Source organism: Anopheles aquasalis, chromosome 3, assembly GCF_943734665.1.
Source record: "Anopheles aquasalis chromosome 3, idAnoAquaMG_Q_19, whole genome shotgun sequence".
Taxonomy (NCBI): Eukaryota; Metazoa; Arthropoda; class Insecta; order Diptera; family Culicidae; genus Anopheles; species Anopheles aquasalis.
Window position 1 is genome coordinate 17,931,832 of NC_064878.1, and position 23,896 is coordinate 17,955,727.

The 23,896-nt window shown below is 48.0% G+C and overlaps 1 protein-coding gene across 1 annotated transcript in view; it reads right to left on the reverse strand.

Moving 5' to 3' along the window:
- The window catches only part of LOC126574088 (5-hydroxytryptamine receptor-like), an 85,811-nt gene that overhangs the window by 23,431 nt on the left and 38,484 nt on the right, over positions 1 to 23,896 (reverse strand). The window contains exons 2-3 of the mRNA XM_050234046.1: positions 19,214 to 20,810; positions 1,856 to 2,099 (exon numbers count right to left, since the gene is read on the reverse strand). Coding sequence (XP_050090003.1) covers positions 1,856 to 2,099; positions 19,214 to 20,165 — 1,196 coding nt within the window. The 5' untranslated portion in view covers positions 20,166 to 20,810. The remainder of the gene's footprint in view (positions 1 to 1,855; positions 2,100 to 19,213; positions 20,811 to 23,896) is intronic.

Genomic DNA, 23,896 nt, shown 5'->3' on the forward strand with positions numbered 1-23,896 from the left:
CTATCTTCACGAGATTTCAAGTACCTTTTCTCATTCACCTTGAAAAGCAGCGTTTGATGTTCGTTGCGCACGGTAAATCTCATTCTCATTCCGACTCCGATGTGGCTGAGTTGTGTTCAAACAGTAACTGCCAAGCGGAGGATGGTACGCAAAAAAAAAACAACGTTTAACTTTCGCTTCAGAGAGCTTCGCTTTCAGCGCGAGTTCCCTGTGTTCCTATTCTGCATCTGGTTCAGCGCTCGAGCGTCGAACGTTTACGATGCCGAACGTTGGAAGCTGGCGGACAACTTGACTCACACAATGCACAACTCATTTGCGTAATCACTTCTTGAGAATTCAGTTGTTCAGTGATTGTTCAATATCCTAGCCGCGCACAGGCGATGAGGTGGACGGACACTCGCGCTGTGCTGCGTGCAACAGTGCGCTACTTCAAACGCGCGCTCGGCTGGCAACGCGCCGTGAATGCCGTTTTATCGTGGGCCGTGGACGCTTTTAAGTGACTTTACAATAAAGTGTACCAGGCACCTTGAAGTGCTGGTGTGGATGTATGCGTTCTCTCCTTCAAAAACACTGACTCCAGAGCGGGCGTCCAGAGTGTAGATCTAAAGTAAACATACACATTCACGCTTACACACTGTGTGGTGCTCGTTCGACCTTTGTACACTGAGCTACCTGGCCGTTGAGGGGCAAGAGGTACAAATGAGAACCGTCCCCGTGGTGGGCGACGGGAAAGAAGCTATTCGCTAAAATGGCTTCTCACACTAGGCGACTCTGCTAGTCCTGATGTTTTTGATGCTTCCGAGACGATGCTCTCCAGATGCCACTGAGCGCAAGTTCTGCAAGTGACGCCCGGGCTGAAGTCGAGAGCAAGGACTTGGAGCTTCACTAAACCGCACTGCCACTCTCCGCCGCCAGAACAGCTCGCAATAGATTATCAATCTAGTCTCCCGGTGGAAACGGAAGGTTCCTTTCATCCAGGTAGGCCAGTTTGCGTTCAACGGATGATGGATGGACGAAGACGGTCTTCTTTCGGTTTGTTTCCTTCTTCCACGGTTGCCAGAAAGAAAAAAACCCTCCCCAGAGTGAAAAACATGAGAAAAAGCACGGCGAGACTTACGCACCCAACGATAAGCAGCGTACCGAAGAAAAAGGGTTATCCTTTTGACTGGTTTCGTGGAAGCGGGATCCTGCATATGTTAGCGAAATTCATTTTCCACGCTGTCAATCCGCCCCATCCGTCAAGGCAGACACGAACGAACGAACGAACGAACGACCCTTCGCATATTGAAAAGCCCGGTTCGAAGGTACAAAACATTGACAGAATCGTAGAGGATCCGTCTCCGTCCTTCGAACGGTTTGTAAGTGTGTATCCATCAGGGGAAAGGCAGCAAAACATGAGACCGATACTTCCGGAGAGCTGCAGGAGGTGGAGGAGGAGAATGAAGGAGCTCATCTTGAGAACCCTTCCCTCGGTGGGCCCGTGGTTTCAAGGGAAATTTCCAGAATCGTGGAGCGGAAATGGGAGTCCCATCTACGTCGCAGCCACTTGGTACGAGGCGAGTGGGTTCTTCATTTGGTCTAAGAGCGGGATGCCGATGAGAGATTTAGCATAAGAGATGCGGTCGGCCATATTGATTCCTTTCACTTCAAATCAGACTTGGTACGTGCGGCGCATTGCAAGATCGCCGGAATGAATTGAATTAGATGTGAACAGAATGGAACAGAACGAACGAACTACTGCGGGTGTTCGTAGTTGGAGGCTATTTAATAAATTTTTAAACAAACAATACCGATGAGCTCTTTGCAGCGCTTTGTGACTTGGAATGAAATTACGGGGGAAAAAAACCACACTTACCGGTCCAGTGCGATGGCGACGAGATGCAGGATGGAAGCGGTACAGCACAGGACATCACTGGATGTCCACATATCGCACAGGTCCGCACCGAGCCGCCATTCCTTCGACACCTCGTAAACGGCCCCGAGTGGCATCACCAAACAGGCGACAAGCAGATCCGCTACAGCGAGCGAGAGTATCAGGTGGTTCGCAACGCTCTGCAGATTGCGCTCCAACAGAATGGCCGCTATGACGAACACGTTTCCTGCGAGAGAGAGAGAGAGTGAGAGAGAAGAAAAAAAAATAGTACAACAATGTAATATCCGATCCGCAGATTGGTGCTTAACCTTCGCGTGGTTGGTTGCGACTTTGCACCGATTGAAACCTCCACCTTCATTCATGACTCATCCGCCAAGGTTGTCAGGGAATTGAGCTGTGTACCATCAAGCACGCAAGTGCCTTGCGACTATGGCGTGGCCATGTCCAACGACAGCCAACCAATTGAAATGCTGCCGCAGCTCACGTCAATCATTATTGCGCTGGGTGCTCGCCGATGCGCAACCATTACCACTCGAACCGATTCGGGCCTTCCAACCGGCATTTTTTTTTTTCCCACGGAAACCCATTCCCATTTGCGGTTGCGGTACGCCTTATTTGACAGGCAAATGGCGGCCACGCGGCTGATGGTGGCGGTGCTACATGGTGCTTCTACTTTTTTCTACGAACTTGTCCGGAGATTCGCCGAATCGGAAGCTACCAGTTTGTCGCACCGGGAGTTTCGCAGTATTTTCCGGGAATTGTTCGCTTAACTGTACACTGTGCGCGATGCGGATGGAGGTGGCCGCTATGCGCAAATGGGGCGAGGGTTCCGAAACCAAGGTCTTTCTTTTTTTTTTCTTTTGCATTTCACTTTGGATTGAAAATACTTTTCCCATTACCGACATGCCCAGTTGAAAATGTAATGCTCGCAACATTCCGCGCAACTTTTACTGTACTTATCGGAGGTCTGATGAAAACGAATATTCCTTTTTTTTTTTTGCAAGCCTTCTGATGGCTTCATTCCAGCGAGGGCTTTAAATCTGCGACAGTCTCCGGTTTACTGTCTCCGCACGCGAGCTTGAATTCCATGAGCCATCGGATGTGTGCCTTTCAACGCTTAAAATTGAGTTTAATCGATTGAACCGTTATCGCCCAAAGATGTCCCGTCTGGGAAGAAGTCGATCTCACGCCGCCGAGGGTCCACCATCCTCGAGTAATCCACGAGTGTCGAAGTCCAAAGTAAGCAAAAATCCAACTGCCGCTCAACTTTGTTGTGAATCAGCTCGATTTGTTCCCCTGTCGGTGCGTGACTCTGACTCTCCTTCGACGCCAAAAGCACGCGCTCGCTCGCTCTTGTTTAATACGATGGATTAGAAGTTGGAGGAAGTAAGCTAAGGATTGGAGAGAGAGAGAGTGAACGCAACTGACGGAGGAATAAGGTCTCATCATCTTCTGCAACAAAAAAACCTTCTCGGCCACCCATCGGCATGTGCCACCTTGCGGCGACAACCGGCGTCCGAGACTGAGCACCGAGGCACGGCATGGTGAAAACGAATCGGAGAACGTGACAAAATGGATTATCGTCCCAAGACAGGACGACCATCCCCTGGCTTGTTGGTGGCCAGTGGTGACGTGCGTGCGGCGAAGAGGATGGAACAGATGCCGGCCACGGTCGAGAAGCAGAAGAAGAAGAAGCAGAAAAAGAAACAACCGCCGCCAGCATCTTTACGGACCATCCCCACAGTTGCAGCCACGTTACAGTCCCCCTGGTACAACCGGTAAAAGGCCTCCTTGGTTTGGTTAACCTGCCTTGACTTTCAAACCACGCGGCCTACTCGATGTTTGATGGATTTTGTTTTGTCAAAGTTTTTCTGACTCCTTTTTTTGGAGCTTTCTTTTGGGGGCTCTATACTGAAGCCCCTCGTAGAGGCTGGGCTTTACGCAGCTGGATAGCACGTGACAGGTCTTCTAAGGTATCTAAGGGACGGCTACGATGTCAGGTAAATATTTGGAAACCTTGGCCGAATGAGACTGACATGGGGGTGGGAGCGAATGGAGCCAAATCTAATCAAATTACACTCTCGGAGGCTGCTCTGTTCATGAAGCCATTGTAACAACTCCGGATGATCAACTGTGATGATGCTGCGACGCTCTTTTCAGGTTATGTTCTCGGAGACGAAGCGCATCCATCCCTTGGCTCTAGCTCTTTAAATATTCACGAATCTAGCAATGTTCTCGCACACGAATAGCACCTGAGTGTCGTCAGTACTCCATCGCACCAGCATCGCATCAGAAATAAGTCTGTGACGACAACGACCACAAAAACGCCAAAGGACACGGACATTGGAAAGTGTCAACACTTTCTATAGGGCTGAAAGGATACTCTTCCAAAGGGGGAGAGCTGCAGCCGCGCCGGCAAAGCCCTCGCAGCAGACGAGCACGTCCGTCACCGAAATGCGGTGACAGGGCCGGAATGCGACATCGACATCGGCGCTCACGCTCGTTAACACATTCGGCGTACCGGTTCCCGGAGATTGGGCCACCCCGGCGGACCGACCGCAGACACTCGCATCGCTTCTTTTCTGCTGAGCGATGAACTTTTGACAACTGGAACAACACACTTCCGTCGCGGGTGAGAGGGTAGGGTAGATTCATCCAACCGCGGTGAAGCGGATGATAATCGTTTACTCAAACAAAGTCCGATCCCGGGGCCAGCCAAGGGCTTTTGACTTTTGTGCGAACGTGGCAGTAAACGTTCATCTCCAGCTGACAGCAACCTCTGACAAGACTTGATCCGCTTCGTTTCGGATCGTTCAGGGGTGTCCATCATGGGGGGGGGGGGGGGGGGGGGGGGACTGGGTTTGGAGATTAGGGCGCTACCGGGGTGCATATCCCCAGGGCAATGTTTGAGTTGCAGAAATCAATTAAACAAATGGTGTGCCGGCGGGGAAGCGACTGCTACTGGGGTGAAATGAAATTCTCGGGTTATATCGCTTTCTTTTATCAAATCGAAACTCAAATACGTCATCAGCAGTTGGAGGTGAGATTGCTCAAGGTGGATGGCTTCAATATACTTTCTCTTCATTCTGATATTGCATCAAAATTTCACTTCTATTGCTACAAAAATCCAACGATTACATCTCCTAATTTGATTTATGTTTCAGTGATATCAGGTGCTGTTTTGAAAGTTATGTTGTGAAATTCCCAATAACTTTATACAAACTCAATTATCTTCTATGTCACCTCAAACATTGATAAGGAAGATAAATTTTAAACAATCAAACGAACATATAAGCTTCATATAATTTTCTTTTTAAATTCCTCAATCTGATACCAGAAGATAAGGAATCGAAGCACTTATTGGCAGCAAAAACTTTAATAAAACACATAAAATTGCCACTCCGGCAGCAAATCCTCTGCCATTGCTGTCGGTGTACTTATAGCCAATCGTAGAATTATCAACCTTTTTTCAAACTTCGATAACTGGAGTTTATCATTGTTTATTCTAGTACACCATGCATTCCCTTGTCAATTCATCTATCATCTACACTGTACCCTTTCTTTTTAATTAGAGAAATGACAATGTGACAGATCTAGAACTATTGAAAACTGTTGTTAGCATTCATTGTAATGAAAATACTTTGAAATGAAATGCCACACGGACTACCACATTGATGCCGTAACCAAGGGTGCAACCGAGTGAATTTTAAATAAAATGTTGATTTTAGAAATCATGAAGTTGAACCACATGACCATGACCGCTGCTGCACTCGCAAGGACTCATGGGAGAAGAAATCAGCAAGAAGTCAAGCAGAACGTTCGGAACTTTTCCAATATGAATCGTTTACGGCCAAAAGCACACCTAAAGTCGCGACTGGGCATGACGATGCTGCTTCTGCTGCTGACCAGTGTAGCTTGAAGTGGGGGAAACTTTTTAGGGAAAACCCCATTTACACTTCCACTTCAGAAGAGGAGGCGAGCGAGCGGCTCGTTCCCTAGGAACCAGTACGAAAGGACGAACGGACTCATACAAGCACTCCTAGGGCTCGGCGGCTCTCAACTATTTTCATCCAATTGACAGTTTTACAGTACCCTTCCTTCCTTTCGCTCTCTCTCTCTCTCTCTCTCTCTCTCTCTTTTTCTCTCTCTCTCTCGCTCTCTCTCTTACGCTTTTCACTCTGGTCCCTCTGAAGGGAAAGGAAATTGTGTGAAAAAATTCTTTATAATTAGTTTATTTGCTTGATAATAGCTTTAGTTGTTTCGGGCGCTTGACTCGGTGTCTGCTGTCCTTGGATCAGCTCGGCTGGAAGTCCGTACGGCCAGCAACGGTTTTGCAAAGTGCCACAACTGTTTGACCATTAGAGAATCGAAAAAGTTTGCCGCTGCAAAATGGCTTTCCATTAACCTTTTTCACAAATTTTCCTGTTGCTCTTGTTGATGCTGTGGTATCATCGAGCTCAAGGGCAAGGAAAAGGGAAATCTAGGGCGAGGCATGCAATACAGCAATGAAAGTGGCTGTTGCGGCACGTGTGGCATACATCTACTGCGATGCATAATCTCGCCAGCGGCCACAGGTGTCACCCAAGGACGGTTTCATCGTCAAGCAACAAGCTTGATGCCTGTGTTTCGATTAATTCCATCTTTTCCTGGAGGCTCCTGGAAACGAGAGACCAGAGCCACAGGACGTGTGACGTGATGGTTGGCTTGCCTCCGGTCGGCTTGACAGAGTCCCTGCTGCTGTGCGATTCGATTAAACTTTCCAGTTAAGCCGTTGGACGAACGGTTAAGTAGCTAAACGGAACGACCCCGGGAAAGCTCATCGGTACGCATCGTCGCCTGCCGGACGGAGTCATCATAATGTTGCTCTGAACGAGAGGGAAGTAAGGAGGGTTTCTGTGGGAATTGGTCTTCGGAAATTACTTTTCACAGCTGTGCACACCCGACACCCTGAGCTCGAGGATGATGGAAAATTAATTAATAGAATGAAATGGTGACAAGGATCGGTTGGAGGAGATCGATGCAGCATCTTGGATTGAGGGTGTTCGAACGAAGACCGATTTATCCCAGATCAGAAGTCGGGCTATCGATGGCTGCACCATCGATTGGGAAATCATCAATGCTTGTACAAGTCCTTCACCTGCCCGTGACACTAATTGACGATTAATTTACTTTTCCAGAGATCGATTGCAATTGCCTAGCTGTCCTCTTGCTGGTTTCGTAAAACTTATTCGCTTCGTTTCACTTCAACTCAGAACGCTGAGCTAATGCTTTGAGGGCGTTTTATTTACTAGATAAAGATGTTAAGTTTGATCATTAATTTTGTGTTCTGTGTAATTTTATTATATGGTGCTTTTAGCATTGAAGATTGGTAATCTATCTGTAATGAAAGTATTGTTCGACAAATTTAATAAAGAAATACTTTTCTTACACTTCAAAAATCACCAAAAAATTAATATTGAGGTCCCTGAGTTATTGATCCACACCTAAAACTATGACAAATCGGTAAACATTTTACCGGTTACCTGGCGCCTCCATCATTGTATTTTGGAAACGGAGCTACATCATTTCGTATTCCACGAACATTCTGGGCACGAACACCGCAAAGCAAGTTTTATAAATGTCCATGTGGAGGTGCATTATCTTGTGAAGCAAAGCGGAATAGTATTAAAAACATATTTACAAATGTTGCGAATAGAAAAAAACTGACCTTTTCCATCAGAAATTAAAAAAAAAAGATAGCTTATCGTATTTCCTGTGGGTGACTGCTCAATGTTAAAAAAAGGAATAGCAAATCCATTCGAGTTGAAAAATTCCATTCTAGTGCGCAATAAAAGTATTGCATGCTTGCTGCACCCATGCAAAAGCGCAATATAATGGAATGTCATTATTAAATTTCTTTGCGTTCGATGAGAGATATCTTCCTGTCCTCGTACCCTTAAGTGCACTCAGAAAGCTGTATAGCATCCATCTTTGTGAATATCTGTGGAACTGTGTAAACAAACCGTAGTTTCAGTCACATACTCTCATCATCGAGGACTCCAGACTAACACTTATGATTTCCTCTAGCACGGAATGAGCTATATGAACATGCAATCGGAATCTGCAAAAAAAAAGTCCCTTAGCGGAGTTTGTAAAGTTTGCTTGATTTTTTGTTCCAGCCACATTGCCATTCACAACCCTCGAGTTGCTCACTCACTGTACGCAATAGTTTCTGATGAACTTGTTGACTGAAAATTCCACTACGAACTACGATTAGTTTCAGCTAAAATTCTTCCCAAGGGACCTTTGACGATGCAGCAAAAGAGTGAGTGATGTAACTTGAACGATTTGTAGAGCAAGATGAATTGAAATCATGACATGAGAGGCAAAAGGTGACCTTTTGACGTTCCTAGGAATTTAATCCTTTTATTTCCCGCTTTGTCAATCCTGTACTCGAACCAGCGCACTGTCTTTATTCATTTGGCATGTACCAGGTAGTGAAGCTTTTATAAAACTGACAGTTCCAGCTAAAATGGGACGCATTCAAACTTTCCGGTTCGGTTCATTCAAGCCTCAAAAAGTGGAAGAAGCATTTCAAAGAACAACCACACAGGGTTCAGAAAAAGGTGGTCAATATTGAATACCATTCCAAGAATTCTTTCATTTACAGATTTCGGTTTTCACTCCGTCCTTTGGGGGTCCCTATTGTGTTCACAGCATCGCGGTCGCGCGAATGGACGGATGGTCCGCATATTAATGATCTCGTTATTCAATAAAGGCAACCACTCAAACGGAAAGCAATAACCAAGCAACCCCCAAAGGGAAGGGAAAAGAAAATATAACGAAAAAAAGCGCCTCGCTACCGGTCCGGGTCCCAACATTCCATCCGGTGGACGAAAAACCATGTAATTAATATGCTCTCACCAGTACAAATCAAAGCACCCTCTCGGAACTCACCGGCCCAGGCCCAGGGTGAGATCACAGGCGACAGCGTGGAAATCATTACCTGGCAAATGCCCGTTCCGTGACCGCAACTCTTCGGAAGAAGGTCCGTGACAGGAGGGCCACGAACAATAAGAACCACCAGAAAAAGGGGGCCAAGAATCCCGGCCCGGCATAGTATTAATAATTAGTTTAATTTTGGAACGGGCCACGGCGCGGGTGAAAAAAAGGTCACGAAGGAAGTGGCCCATCGGTGAACCCTTTCTTTGGTGTGCTTGTGACGCACGAACGGGTCAAACCACCACCAAAAAAAAAAAAAACACGCGGATTGATCAACGTCATCAACGTCAGCTACGCGGATGCGCTCCACCTTCTTCGAGGTGAAAGCGTGACCGAGCCGGACTCATTTATCCCCCCCTCCGGCTACCCCCCCCCCCCCCCCCCCAGAAGGAGGTCACAAAAAGCGGAAAGTTGAGGCAAGTTATAATTGGAAAAGATGAACATAGGCGCCCCACAAAATAGATAGATAATGCCCCCCGGGGAGGGGGATTCGAAAATAGGGAAACGGAAGATGCAGCCGAGTGATCCCGCGGGGTTGAGCTCCGTGACACGCGCGTTGACATCGGTGGCGAAGGTGGCAAAGTGGACAAAAACGACCCCCGGGGGTGGTTTGCGTCCCTTTTGTTACCAGGCCATCTACCCAGCCAGCCATCCAGGCCACGCGTTTCCGGTTCTTCTCCCCGCACGAAAATACACCCGCAACATCGTGGGCGCTTTGCTTGGTTCCCGGGGAAAACCCGAAAAGGCCAAGACTTGCGTACACTTTTTGCCCAAAAATAGCTCCACGCCCGGAGCTTTTGGGGCCCCGGAGGTTGTAATTCAATTCACCTCAAGTTTGTAGCCTTTCGGCCAACAATCAAACCGGCGCAAAGAAGTCGCAAAGCCAGGGAACGAAGGAGAGAACAACAATTTAATTAAGCGCTCCATTCCGGTCCGATGGTTTTAGTCTTTGTAGTTCTTCCCACTCATGGAAGGAAGCGAGACACGTACCTTGTCCGTAAACCGTAAAAATGGAACCATAGGATGGACCTTGAGGCCATCCTTTTCGTTCAGTTCTACCCTACAAACTAACCGTGTAAGGACCCAGCTGACGAGGTAATATTCACTTCGAGGCCCACTAACACGATAGCTAACTGCCCTTGACGTCTGCCTGCTTGTCTGTCTGTGAGAAGCCATCAAATCCAATCGGAAATAACGACGAATCCTGCAAGGCCAGATCCATTATAAATGTCTACGGTCGTTTGTTTTCCGGGGCCTATTTCCTGATTTGTGGTCAACGGCGCGTCATGACGTACGCCCCTACGGATCGATGACGAAGAAGAAGCGCGAGGTGGGGGGATTTATTGGAAGAAAAATCATGTTTCCTTCCCTCCCAGTGCGAGACTGGCTTGCCTGGATAGTACGTGCGTCAGCTCGAATGAAAACCGATTCCATAAAAGTGTCTAATGGAATGAAGTGCCTATAGTAACCGGGCACCTCCCACCTCGGACATCTATTGTTTTAGCTACCACACACTGCGGGGCTTTCATCATTTGTCAGGGCGTCGGAATGGGGCGGAATTACACCCACACAGACACGCACATGGATACGGTGCCCGGGGGGGGGCGGGGGTACGAAAAACAAGCGAAAATCATATTTGTGTCTGCAGATCTGGAACATGGGCATGGAGCTACAGCACGGGGAGCAAAAGTTGGAAGCTTGTTTTGGTCGTAAAAGTCTGTGTCTACGTCTCGTTTCTCGCTAGTTTTGTGTGCTTTTGGGCTCGCGAAATGGTCCACAACGTGGTGGTGGTGGTGGTGGTAGAGGAATTGGGTGGAAATTGATTTCTTATCTGTGGAACCGCCGCCACCATTGCCCTAACCGGAGCGAAGTGCGTCAAAGCTACGCTAGAGGAAGGGAGATGAGTTGTTTTGATGATCTAGCAGAGATCGCAATCGGATGTTTTGCGACGGGTGGAGTACGAGATGCTGTTGAGGAAAACTCATATATTCTCATTGAATTACTAGGGACCTGCGCGTAATTTCAAAGTGACTCCAGGAATTCTATACCTGACCAAAAAAAATCCTCTTCATGGTATGGGTTGCCCAATTCGTTATTATTTTTAATATTATTATTAGGCATCTTTTTTTTGTGCAAGTAACAGCACCAGTAGTCAGTCTACCTGTCAAATAGTCTTCAACGATGTAGTAGGTCTTTAAAATCAAGCGAACGATTGCATCATTCAAAGTATTGCTCATCACTGGCTACTATTTTTTCCCAAATTTAAGATAATTTTAGAATACCGTGTCGATTGCTTCAAAAGATGAAAAGTTTTTATTGAAGCAATCCCATTTTCAATACTCAAAACACAACATTTTTACCTTGAGAAAACATATGTTATAATCAATATTGTGTTCAGTCACTTATTGCGTTTTAAAGATATTTTGTTGTTCTTGAAAAGGATATAACATAGGGGGTAGTGAACTTTCCGCCAACAAAATGGCACCATCTTTTAATATAATCGAAAGAACTTAGTTATAAACCCAATAAAGCTTGGAACACTGAACATAGCCTGAGAAAATAGAACCTATCAGGCCAGAAATAAGCTAAACACATGAAAAAGATGTCAGTTTGTAGGAATCTTAACTAGCTATGCGTAAAAAATAGCGATTAAATAATTAATTGCGAATTAATCTACGCACTTTTAGTTTGATGCGACACATAATGTGCTGCACAGTAGTGGAAGAGATTTGACCATTTTTCCCAACCATTTGTACATTACAGCTGGATTTTTAATCATTTTACGCTGTTTCTTTAGTCATCGTATTGGACGACACTGTGGGCAATTTGGTGGATTGAAGATTTTTGGTATGAAATCAATGCTGTTGTTTTGATACCAATTTATGATCTCTGTGCTGTTGGCAATGCAGCTTTCCACGTCAGGCCAGAACTTAACGGGACCTTTATAAGACAGTTTACGGGCAATTTTGTCTGCGTAAATGAACTAAAACCTTGCTGTCGTATTCTCTCGACGATTGCTAAAGTCAAATTTGCCTGCTGGTTTTTGCCAAAATACAGTTTTACGTGGGTTTTCTCTCCAGTCAAATTACGCGTTTTTTACGCGTTTCGTGTTCCATCGGCGATAGGCGTTGAAGGTATGGTTCAATTTTTTATCACTAAATAGTTGAATTTTTCTCACTAAAAGAAAAGACTCTGACCTTCAAAAAGACACCTACAGAGTAACAAAACGACCACTAGGAGCGCTGCGATGTGTAAAAGAATGCGGGCAAATATTAAGTGTTCCATGCTTTCGTAAGCTTATGACGTATTCAAGAAGTCTTTGGCTCAACTAATTCGTTGAAACTCATGGTAATATTTGCACAGAATAACGTTTCTCGATCAACTCCTTCCAAATTATACGCCACCAAATCTTCCACGAAAAAAAGAATCTTTTACTTTCAAACTGAAATCAATCATCTTCGGTTTTGCGCTATGCGGACGAGTTTCGTGCCATAATTTTGCATAAATAAAGCCCACCACCACTGCCGATAATCTGTGGAGATACGGGCCACACCGGGGAGGGATACACGTCGGCCGATCAGGCCTTCAACTGCAACGCAACAGATAGCACCCTCACCCTCTCTGTACGGCGCGAAGGACACGGTAAGCAACAAAAGGGTCGTCCAAACGGACGGTCCCAGTTGCCGGTGTTGAAAAAAAAAAACAAAACGATCAACAACGGACGATCGGCTGGGACGGAAAAGCATCGAAGAGTGAGTGCTGTGTGAAAAGCTCAAAACAAAAGGTTTATCGCGGAACCGGACAGCATTGACAGGAAGCAAGCCACTCGCACACCACTACCACCACCGGGACCGGAGCCATCGTGAGAGGCGTAATTTATTATCCCCCAGGTGACAGTTAGTTTGATGAAGTCCGCTTATCGAGCAGGGCGGCCGGTGAACCGGTTTGGTGGTTGAGAGTTGAGCATAACTTTTACGCCGCATCGCTCCATACACTCACGCATCAATGTGCTCTTCCTCTTGTTGGTCGGATGCCGGATACCGCAACCGGTTAGACCGTAGCATCAGAGTCACTTTGACCAAACACCTGCACACCGCCCTGGGGGGTCGTCGTTAATGATGATCAAGATGTATGTAGTGAGCCACACGAGGGTGGCCTGCGGAGTGGTTATGTTGGGACACGCTCTGCATAAATGTGACACCTGTCGCACCGGCCACCGGCGCTGGCGAACGCGTATCACAATTTATCTTTCACGCTCGCTGGCAACCCCCAACCCCAAGGCCCACCACCCTAGGCGTCTGCATGACCTCGTCATCAATCCTGTTCCACCCCTCTTTGGACGAACTCACCGAAGCTTTATTTATTTATAATCCATCAAACTGCTGTACCAAACACCGTGCCGGCCGTGAGTGTGCCCGTGTCGAGCTTTTCCGTCGACATGATTTTCCAAACCGGTGAGCCTCCCCGTTGGCTACGGCACGCAATCAATCTCTATAAAAGGCACAAACCATTTCCGGTCTTCCTGGAGTCTTGCCGGAATTGTGAACCGATTTTGGATGGCTGGAGCGACATCTCCGGTGTAAGCTTGGGTGGAGTAGCAAGCATCCATGCTTCACGCAGGATGTCCGCAGCAAGTGATTGAGTGATTGCACCGGTTCCAGGGTCTCCGGAAAACAGGAGCAATCAGTGGTAAGTGGTTTGGCTGGCTGCACCTGGTACGTTGGGAATGCAATGACGTTGGACCCAAAAATTGAGCTGCATCGTGGAACGTAGATGGAATATTTTTGAAACGAGGCACCCGAGGTGCCAGAAGGGAGAAAAAGGAAGAAGCGCCACTCACGGGACACAAAAGTTATGTGGCCAACTGGTCTAGCGGCAGTCGGCAGGGTTGGTCCGGCGGTGTTGTCCGATGTGTTTTTGTTTTTTTTTTTCTGGTTCGTTTGCTGTGGTTGTGGAAGGTAATTTTCCAAACCATTTGATTTGCACAAATGCCAAACCAACGATGATTGTGGTTTTACTCGCATGTCGCCACTGCCGGGCTGTGCCGGTGGACCACAAAACCCACAGAGCGTATTTCCGAGGAGCAGAGCAGCAAGACGGCAAAGGAATGTCGTTGCTCCGTTTGTTTATTTGGTGGTTTTGTTGGCCCTTTACACTCTCTCTCTCTCTCTCTCTATTTCATCTGTGTAACGTTTATGGAAATACGGTTCAATGAATACGCGAATTCGATTCAATTTCCCAGTGCTTGTCTTGTGGCTTTTTAGTGACACGGAACTCAATAAATCGCATGATATTAATCAACAATGGCATTGACGGAGGTAGCACATTGTTTAATTTAGTTACTGAATGTTGCAAAGTTGAAGTAAAAATTTAAAATTGATGATTTATGGGAAACATTTTTGTAAATGCGGTAATGCGGTTCTTGCTATATTAAAAGATACCTTCACCAATCGACATGTAGCACACTGATTGAAACTGATACTATTATGTTCATCAAACAGTACAATCAATACTAACGACATAATGTGTGATATCTCTGGTCAGTCTACTAGACCAGATATTTTAACTAGAACCTATCTGTTAATTGGGCAGCGAGCTGTATTGGGAGTATTTAACTTTCTGTGATTTCCAGTAGGCAGATTTTTTTTAGCAAATAGATCTGACTGTGAAGCAAAACATTTTCTATCCCAGAGACGTTGAAAGCATTGGAGATTTTCACATTCAGAGAGCGCCATTGGACAAAGTTCTAGGTTCGATTTAAATCTGTCTTTGAAGGAAAAAGCTTTCTGGCAAGCAAGTTGTTGTGCTTAGATGTGACATCTATTATAATCCTCGTTTTAGATACTTAAAATGCTGCAGGATAACACTAATGCATAAAAAAGTGTATGGTACAAGTGTGTCATGTGCTGATACATTATTCAATGACATTAATTTGAATTTTACATCGATAGTTTAAATACCAGAACAATCGGTCGTAATAACACTTCAAAGGGTTTTATCCCTACATGTAAGTCATTTAATAAGTGATGAAGACGAAGTGGCATGCGAAGTGGCATTACAACGTTCCACACATTTATTCCCAGAGCCGCAAGCAACAGTCACTTCGATTGATGTATTTTGCATTAAATTGCATTGCAAATACACTTCACTGTTACATGCACGTGCGGGAATTAATTGAATGCCAATATCGGTATCGGCCTCCATTTCTCCGAAACACCCGCGCTGGAATGTTGCACTCCGTGCTGGATGCACGCACCGTGCCCACCAAATAATGCCGTTCGTGTTCGGCAAAGTGTTTAAACAGTCAATCCTGAATAAGCTATTAGATCGAATTGCAAAATCAAAGCGAATCGCTTCGGATAAACACCGAGACGGCGGCCCCGTGGATGAATCGAGGGCAATATTTGCACGGGAATGGCACGCATTTACGCAACCGTTTTACGCGGAACTGTGGCGACGACGGTGGATCAACAGAGGAAATCCCGGGAATCATTACCGCCTTCGCCGCTACATTCGAATCCTCATTTCCCTGGTTTAGCGGATACTGAGCATGCTTGTCGTCGATGCCGTGACCTTTTCTTAGGGTGCCAAAGCAGAGAAATGGCCCTTTGGGGTGTTTTATACCGTGTGGTTTGCGTCAAACGTCTCAGCTCTCTTGATGAAAAACGTATTCTCGCACCATTCACCGCAGGTCGTGACCTGGATTTCGTCTCGATGTTGAGGAATCGGAGTCTCTGGGGGTGAGGGTGACAATAAATAATGCTCGATACGAATATATGTGTACCATCTTTTGGCCCAAGACTTTACGATTATTAGCACCATCTATCATGGTAACGACGACGGTGGTAGCAGAATCGGTATCGACGATACAGCTATTTCCTACAAACCCTGGTACCAGAATCCTGGGCAAGGGCTGCTATTTTGACCGCTCTACACGAAGGTACATGCACCGTGAAGCTGGTGCTACGCTTCGACTCGCACGTCGAATAATATCAGCTCGTTAGATCTCGATTCGCCACTGCGGGCCCGTTGCGTTGGGTACCATTCTCGGGAAGCCGTTTATCAAGAAGTTTGGGAGCAAAGCAGGGAAAGCTCCGAAAGCTTCATTGAGACCGCGAACGCGAGTAAATCATACCGAGACATCATAAATCGTCGGTACACGATAGGGAGCGTTACGTTTCTTCCAAATCCAAAAGCATTCTATCTTGGAGACCGCAGAATGAGGATGAGGCCGCGCACACTGGCATCCATCGTTGATAAGCCCGCCTTAGAAGCGCGTTGAATGAACGCCGTGAAACGAACGCTCAAGACACACTTTCAAATTAGCGCCCAGCCTTGCGAAACTAACCGGAGACTCGTCACAAACTTCGTTTCTGGTTCGTTCGTCGTTCCTCCATTCCTAAACCACCAGCGCCACGCCACGCCACGCGCTCACCCACAGTGAAGTGGATCCACATCCGGCGGAACCAAAACCGATCAACCGAAAAGCGGCCGAAGGCGGCAGCTGGCAGCGAAAGGCGGTGAAAGTAATTTAATTTTGCAGCATAATTGAGGCGGCTTTTCTCGGCGTCTCCGCGACGCCGAACGGAGCCGCCAAACACCCAAGGCGAACCATGGCAAGCAAGCAGGCGCGGAAGGAGCGAGCATTAATTTGCATGTTTTGTTAAGTTGGCATGACGAGCCGACGAGGGAACCGAAGCTTGGAGCTTGTGCCGAAAATCTGGCCGCCACAGTCTCGCAGCCGCAGTTGATAAAGTGCCCGAGGGGGGGGGGGGGGGGTTTATGCAGAGCACACGCTCTCATTAATCGACGACCGAGAGGGGGAAGGAGCGCGGAAACGCCAGTTGTCAGTGAGGGCGAGGAGGTCTTTGGCCAAAGTTTTTAATTTACTTCCCGCGTGTCGGGCTATTGATTTATGATCAATAATGCGAGAAATATTCTGCCGTGACGGTGCTGCTGCTGCGGAGAGATGAGCATGATTTTCATGATTTTATGCTTCATAAAGCATAAGCCCCCACCCCCCAAAAAGAACGGTTGGAAAAGGGAGCAAAGAAGCTCACTGAGCCCATCTAAAAAGCCGACGTAACCGATAAGTAACCGCAGCACCGGTGAGATCATTGACCTTTCTCGTCATCATTCGCACAATCCACAAGCTCCAGGATCGTGAGCTCAGACCGGTAAAGAGAAGAACCGAGATTGTTTATATTACGCCACCCACATAAAGTATCGATAAAGTTGGTTCCCCCCAGGGGGGTGGAGTCGGCCAGGTAAAAGAAAACATTTTCTCCTCAGAACCTCCCCGAAGCCACTGCTGACTTTTGTTTGCTGATCCTTCTGACATCCGTTTGGGACAAATCTTCTAGAGAGAAAGAGAAGGAGAAAGAAAGAGAGAGAGAGAGAGAGAGAGAGAGAGAGAGAAAGGGGGTTGGGGTGACGAAAGCCTAAAACAAACGCTTCGAGCGCCTGCAAGGTATACAATGGGTCGTACACGATGAGATGAGCTTTTGGGAGAAGAAGGATACGATTGCTGAAGGATTCATTGGCCACCCAGAGGAGGGAAGGACAGCTGTTTGGTTTACCCGGCAGCTGGTGTTTGACGTGATGGATGCTTCCGGCGTTTGTTTGCCAAACAGATCAACAGAAGGGTAGTATCGATCCGAGCACTGCGTAGAGGATGTAGTCGCACGTGCTCGAGCACGAACTCGATCAACCAGCACGCCAGAAAGGCATTCTCGAACGAACGAACGAACGAAGCGAAACGCTCGGTTTGGAAAATTTACGTAAATTCGTTCATTCCATCCACCGCCATCATCTCCGGTGCGACAGAAAAGCGACGAAAAGCGGAGGCATGGCCACCACGCAGGGTGGACGTACGCGTTATTAGCATTCACCTGCGGCCTGTCATGTGCAGCTCACTGTACATCATGAAATAACAATCACGATAAGAGCCCCAATCAGCCTTGCGTGAACGTACCCGCTCACTGTGTGGCCTTGCCATGTGCGTTACGGTGCCCGGGGACTTTGTCTGACTGACATGCCAGCCCTGGTACGGTCTGGCCAGGAATGTTGCTTTTGTTTCTCTCGAGCTTCACCACCAGCATCACAGCGAGGACATGGGCCACGTCAGAAGTGCATCATCATTTCGTTCGAAGCGAAGTGGAAGGAAAGCGAAGAGAACTCTAACAAATTGTTGTAATATCAGGGTATCAGGGGGCCTGTGATTTGATTTGATAACGTGATAACGAGAAAGCTAGCTGCGCCGCTGTTGCGAAACGGTGCACTAGACAGCACATCACTGAACGCTGACTGAAGGCAGGTTCTTGGTCGTGCTGGCTGCGTGAAGCGTATCGTGTCTGAATGGCAAATGAGATGTAAAGCGTCACATACGGGAGGGCTAGAGGGTAGGACGAGATGTGAATGTTTTAAAACAAGAAGATGTTTACCTAAACCCAGACAAGTACTTCATAGAACCAAGATGCCACGCAATGTGGAATCATGTTTCTCGACGAGGGAAGCTCTCCGAGATGAATTCAAACTCACACGAATTCCTATGAAGTCCTTACGGTATAAGATGGCCAATCCGAATGAGAATTTTGACAAAATGCCAACCATTCGGGTTGGCAATGATTGCTCGACTGTACTGAAGTCATAAACACCGAAAAACACCGCTTCACCATGACGTCAGGACATAAGGAGGTTAGTCATCCGTTAGTTAGACGCTTTTTCAACGACCTTGCCAATCTGTCGAGCGCACGTGACGGTAGCAATATGGTGCAGCAGTTATCCGTCAAGAGGGGCAACCTCGCGGCTTCTCGCGTGGTTCCCGAGAAGTGACGTCACTTTCATTCGATTTCATGGAATCATCGAGCCAACGGGGCGTATGTTTTTTTTATGGCGCCCCCCATCACCCATCATCCACCGCTGCGGCGGAGAGGAACTGGCACGATTTACGATTTATCCGGTTTGAGGGCACCGAACGGAGGTTCAAACTTATGTCAAAAAAAAAAAAAAGATTACATCCCCATCACCGACGTGGCTCTTCAAATCTCGGAAAACTCGTGTGTTCTGCATGGAAAATGACCTCGAACTGAACTGGGAACACACGCTTCGAACACGGGCCTTCTTTTGAAGCACTCTTCAACCGAAGGACATCGATTTTCCGATTTCACCGCCCGTATAGTAATTCGCCTCTTTGATTGGATTTTCCCGGTTATCAAAGGTACAGCATTCATTGGATTCGAGGATGCGATTGATTCATTCTCGAAATCCGCTCCAGTTCCGCCCCTACATCCCCCCAAAAGGCAGTTCACCGATAAAAGAGTGAATCTACGCCACGCTGAACCTCTGCCCGATACTTACCGATAACGGTCGCGAGGATAACAATTCCCAGCACGATGGCGGTCGCGATCACGCGTATCAGATAGATTGTCGTTTCGCTGGCGATGGCATCCTCGTCAAGATCACCACCCCCCGGCAGCAGCAGATCCCGTCCGGTGCCGGTACCATTGGGGAAGTAGTATCGGCTCGTGGTGTTGTTACCTGCAGCACCACCACCACCACCACCACCACCACCGGCACCATAGTTGAGCAAGAAGCAGTTGGTACAGTTCCACAGGGCCATCAGCTCATCCTCTTCGAGCAGATCGGGCAGTGAGAGCGAGAGGCCACCGCCGATCCCGCTCGCCGTCAGCCCACTACCGGCCGGTGGCAAAAGCGAGGACGCCGGCGAGGAACTGTTGCCGGCATCACCGGCACCGCCAGTATCCTCTCGGGTGCCGCCATAATCCGTGGCGATCGTACTGTAGTTGGAGAGGAACGTTTGCGTGAGGTTCTGCACGGTATCGCTGGCGGTGGTGGCAAAGCTTGACAACTCGTCGGCCGTCTCATCGGAAATCGGGGTGGTCTCGGTAGCAAACGACAGCGGCGCACGGTTCGTGACCGTCGTCGTAGCCGTAGCCGTCGTTGGAAGTGATTCGCTGTACAGTAGATCGACACGATCGACACTCGGCGCAGTGGCGGTCGAATAGTAGCTGCTGGTCACTGATTGAAGGCTGGACGACGAGGTAAACGCGGTGGACCGGCCAGTACCGACGGTAGAGGATACGGGCGACGCGGCAAGATTGTAAGGGACGGTAAGTGGACTACTGTTGCCGGAGCTACTGGTGCTGCTACTGTCAGCGGGAGAGGTGATGGGAAGACCGTACGTCACACGGGACGCCGCTGAAGTGGGAGAAGAGGTGCTTCGTGACCAGGGCAGGGTGGTCCAAGCAAATGATTCATTCGTCGGGTTGCTACCGTCCATCAGGGCCATAGTTTGTGCATTGACGCCCCCGATCCGTTGCTCACTGCCGGATGTCACTTTTTCCCTAACCTTCACTATCGAGCCTCACTCACTCGACTCCCTTTCCCTGACCGTAATCCTTCGAAAAGTGTCCAATTGTTGTCAAAAGAAGGAACATAAACACACTCGCGCGCACACAGGCACACTCTAAGACACCGAGGGGGGCCTCTTGGACCCCTGGCAATCCGGGTTGTCTCAGTGGTTTGAGTACTTCACCCGCTTGAAACCATGAACCGCTGTACTTCTGTGCGCCATCACATCACAAGCCTCAGTCACTTCGTCGTGTGCGAAACGTGCTCGTAAACAAACACACTCACACCACACCGCGAACACGCTACGCTGTATTATGTCATTTTTATCACTTTCCGACGGCACCGCCGGTCTGCAACGAGATGGCGTCCTCCCTGGCTGTCACGGTGGTACGCTCGATAAACCATCGCCGCCGCCGCCGCCACCAGCATCGCCGCGTGCATCACCGTCGAATGCGTCGATCAGTTCGCTCGATCACAGCTGATCAGAAACTGAACTGGCAAAGTTGTCGATTATTGGCTGAACGTCAACGCAACGTCACTTTTCTCCACGAGTTATCCATCGAGGGCGACCGGAGTTGGAGCACTGCAAAGTAGAGAGAAACATAGAGAAAAAAAACAAAGAGTATGAGAAGAAAGAAAGAATCCGGTTCCAAAGTTCCGCACAAGTATCTTGTGGTTATGAAACTCTACAATCAGCAAATGGTGCAACTTGTGATTCTAGGTCAGAACGCACGAACGCAGCTAATCGAACAGCGTAACACTGACAGCAGAGTTCTGCTCCATGGTGTGTTGTAATGGTGGGGTGCAGGTGTCACGATCCAATCGATAAACGGTCACCGACAGTGTAATTGAATGTTCTATTGAAATTGCAGTACACCATGCACCAGCACCAGCAGCCACTGGTCCATGACGTGGTGCCGCCAATATTGACGAAGGAATAGGGTGGAATGGAGCGGGTGGACCATCATTGTTTGGTGCGGTCACTGTTGCTGGTGCTGGGTTGAGCGAGCACAATCAGCGAGTTGTTTGTGAATGCTGGACGCTGGAAGGCAATTACCTGGAAGCTACAACTCGCTATCGTTCGTTGAAAACTACGTATTGTATGAGTGTGTGAGGGTGTGTATGTTTGTTGTTCGATTCGGTAGTAGTAGCACCGTGATTGCAACCAACAAATTATGATGCAATTTGATTGTTTACACAGAAACAGCTTACGAAGTGTCATGAGTCAATACCGCTGTCACTAGTAGAGTATCGCCAATCGGGCGCCATCACACCACGCACCAACAACCATCAGTGACTACTAGATCACCTGGGGTGAGGTTATGGCAGTCGCTGCGTGACAAATGATGTCAAAAGTTTATTGACGGTAGCCCAAGAAGGTGTCAAGTTGATGACAGGCAAGTGTTTGAGTTATTGGAAAATTGATAATCTACTCGATCGAACAAAATCCCCAAAACCCTCGTCAGATAAAGCCAGGGATCTGAAAGCAGTTCACAAATACCGATCTGAGCGGACACAAAACAATGCAGACCCGGAACCGGAACTCAACTCGACCCCCTATGGTCATATGGCGACGACGATTGCGTTCGAAGGAACAAATCCCTTCCCAAAGCACACATTCCCTTTTGCCACTCGCTGACGTGACGTAACCGCAAGAGTTACGACCGTCCCTCCACCTTCCGCCTCCTCATCGTAAGGCTCATTAGGACTACACGATTCGATTATGCTAATGGAAGGGAAGTCAAACGAGGAATCACATGGGCCACTGACGTTTCCCCGCCGGGGGCCCTCCACGTAGTATTTGTTTTGCTAGGTCGCGGAGGAAGAGAAAGAGAGGCACGAGGTCCGTTCGAGGTGCCCTCCACTCGTTGGGTCAAATATAAATCTAATCTGACCAAAAAGGATTCCAATGCGTGCGTTCGTGGGTGGGGTTTGTGGGCGCACACATTACCCGCACCGAAGCCGAGCCAATGGTTCGTTCCAGGGTCCCAGGAATCTGACTTCTTACGCCTCAATGCACCGTAATGTGTGAAGGGGCCCGGGTGGGACTGGCGAGTGAGTGTCTTTTGGCGAGTTTCGGGAGGCAAATGGGTGGCCCTATCGCGATGGAATACTGATGCCGACAGCCGGCTCTTGCAGAGTCTTGGGAGCACTCGCTACACTCCGAGCAATCAGTACGCTACATGTGTTTCAGCGTCGGAGGCGAAAGCAATTGACCGATCGATTCTAACGCGTTGCTGATGTGTGTGCATGTTTTCCGCCGTGTGGGAAAAGGTCTCTGTTGGTTGCTTGCTCGTTGTTGACAATTGCTCTTTGTACTCGGTTAAGTCTAGTCTATTAACATAACAGTTAGATCCAGATCGGTGTCCATTATTTATTACTTTTTTTCCATTATGTTCCTCTGCTTCCACCTCTCCTGTTAATATTTATTCCGTTGTTTTTGATTCGGTCAGAGTAAATGCTTTGCAGCAAAAAAAAAGGAAACCAAAAACCCCCGTCGCGAACCCAACAGCAATGGATTTGCTTTGTTTATCGACGGCACTTACCGCGAACAGCCGCCTAATGAACAGCGAACCAGCGAGTAGCATAAATAAATCAATTAACATTGTGTTTGGCTACGGCCTAACATTTGCTTCAACGAACACTCAAGCACCCGCCCACCGTGGTCCTTCTATGCCGAAACCACCGACCCCAACTCTGGCTGACACCGTCGTCAGCCGTCCGCGTCGCTAGAACCCACGCAGAACGTACAACTTTCGGCAGCTGACGTGATGAATTTATTATGATTTTTCAAAAAGTTATACGTGCTGTCAACCGGCGACGCAGCAGCAGCAGCACTCGACGCGTAAAAGCGCCCTGCATCGATCCGTTTGCTGATGATATTGAGCGGGGAGAAAGGCTGCTGCTGCAACTTTTTGCAGAAAACCGGAAAAGAACAAACAATCACAAAGCAGTACTCGAACGCACGAGCTAGAATTGAGACTGAGGAGCACTTTATCGTCGGAAAAGCTAGACCGAAAGCTGGTAACACATAATCCGCGGCAACAACAACTGGCCAACAGCTGCACAACTTGGAAGTCGCGCAGGCGGAAGTGAAATGGGCCGAATGGAAACTATAAAAAAGTATGCAAATCAAAAAAATGGGTCGGTGGTAGGTGGGAAAGGTATGCTAAAAAGCAGCGAAGCAGGAAAACAAACCAACAAAAGGGAAAACGGCAAAAAAGTTCCAAAAAGCGATCACCGCGCATCCAACCGGGTGGTGCTGGTAGCCGTCAACAGTCCCCGAGGAGGGGAATGCGTTTAGTTTCGCGAGAAGCGAAGAGAAATTTTCAATTTAATTAAGGCACGCAGCGCAACATGCTGCGAGCATTAAAATGTATGCCAGTCGGTTTCGCTGGTCTGGAACAGTGCCAGCAATCCAGTGCTCAAAAGCAACAAACGGTGCGCTCCTGTTCGAAGCCTCCTACCGAACCAGCTGACGCACAACAGGGTTACCCCCGGTCCCCGGGGGCTGCACCTGAAGAACAGCAGCAGGAGGAACCGGCCACTGGAAAAAAAAATGCCCAAAATCCCGTCCAGAAAAACGAGAATTGGCCAGCCTCGTTGTGTGCCGCGTCGAACGGCACATCGCATCGCATCGCACCAAAACCGTGCCGTGGAGTGGATCGC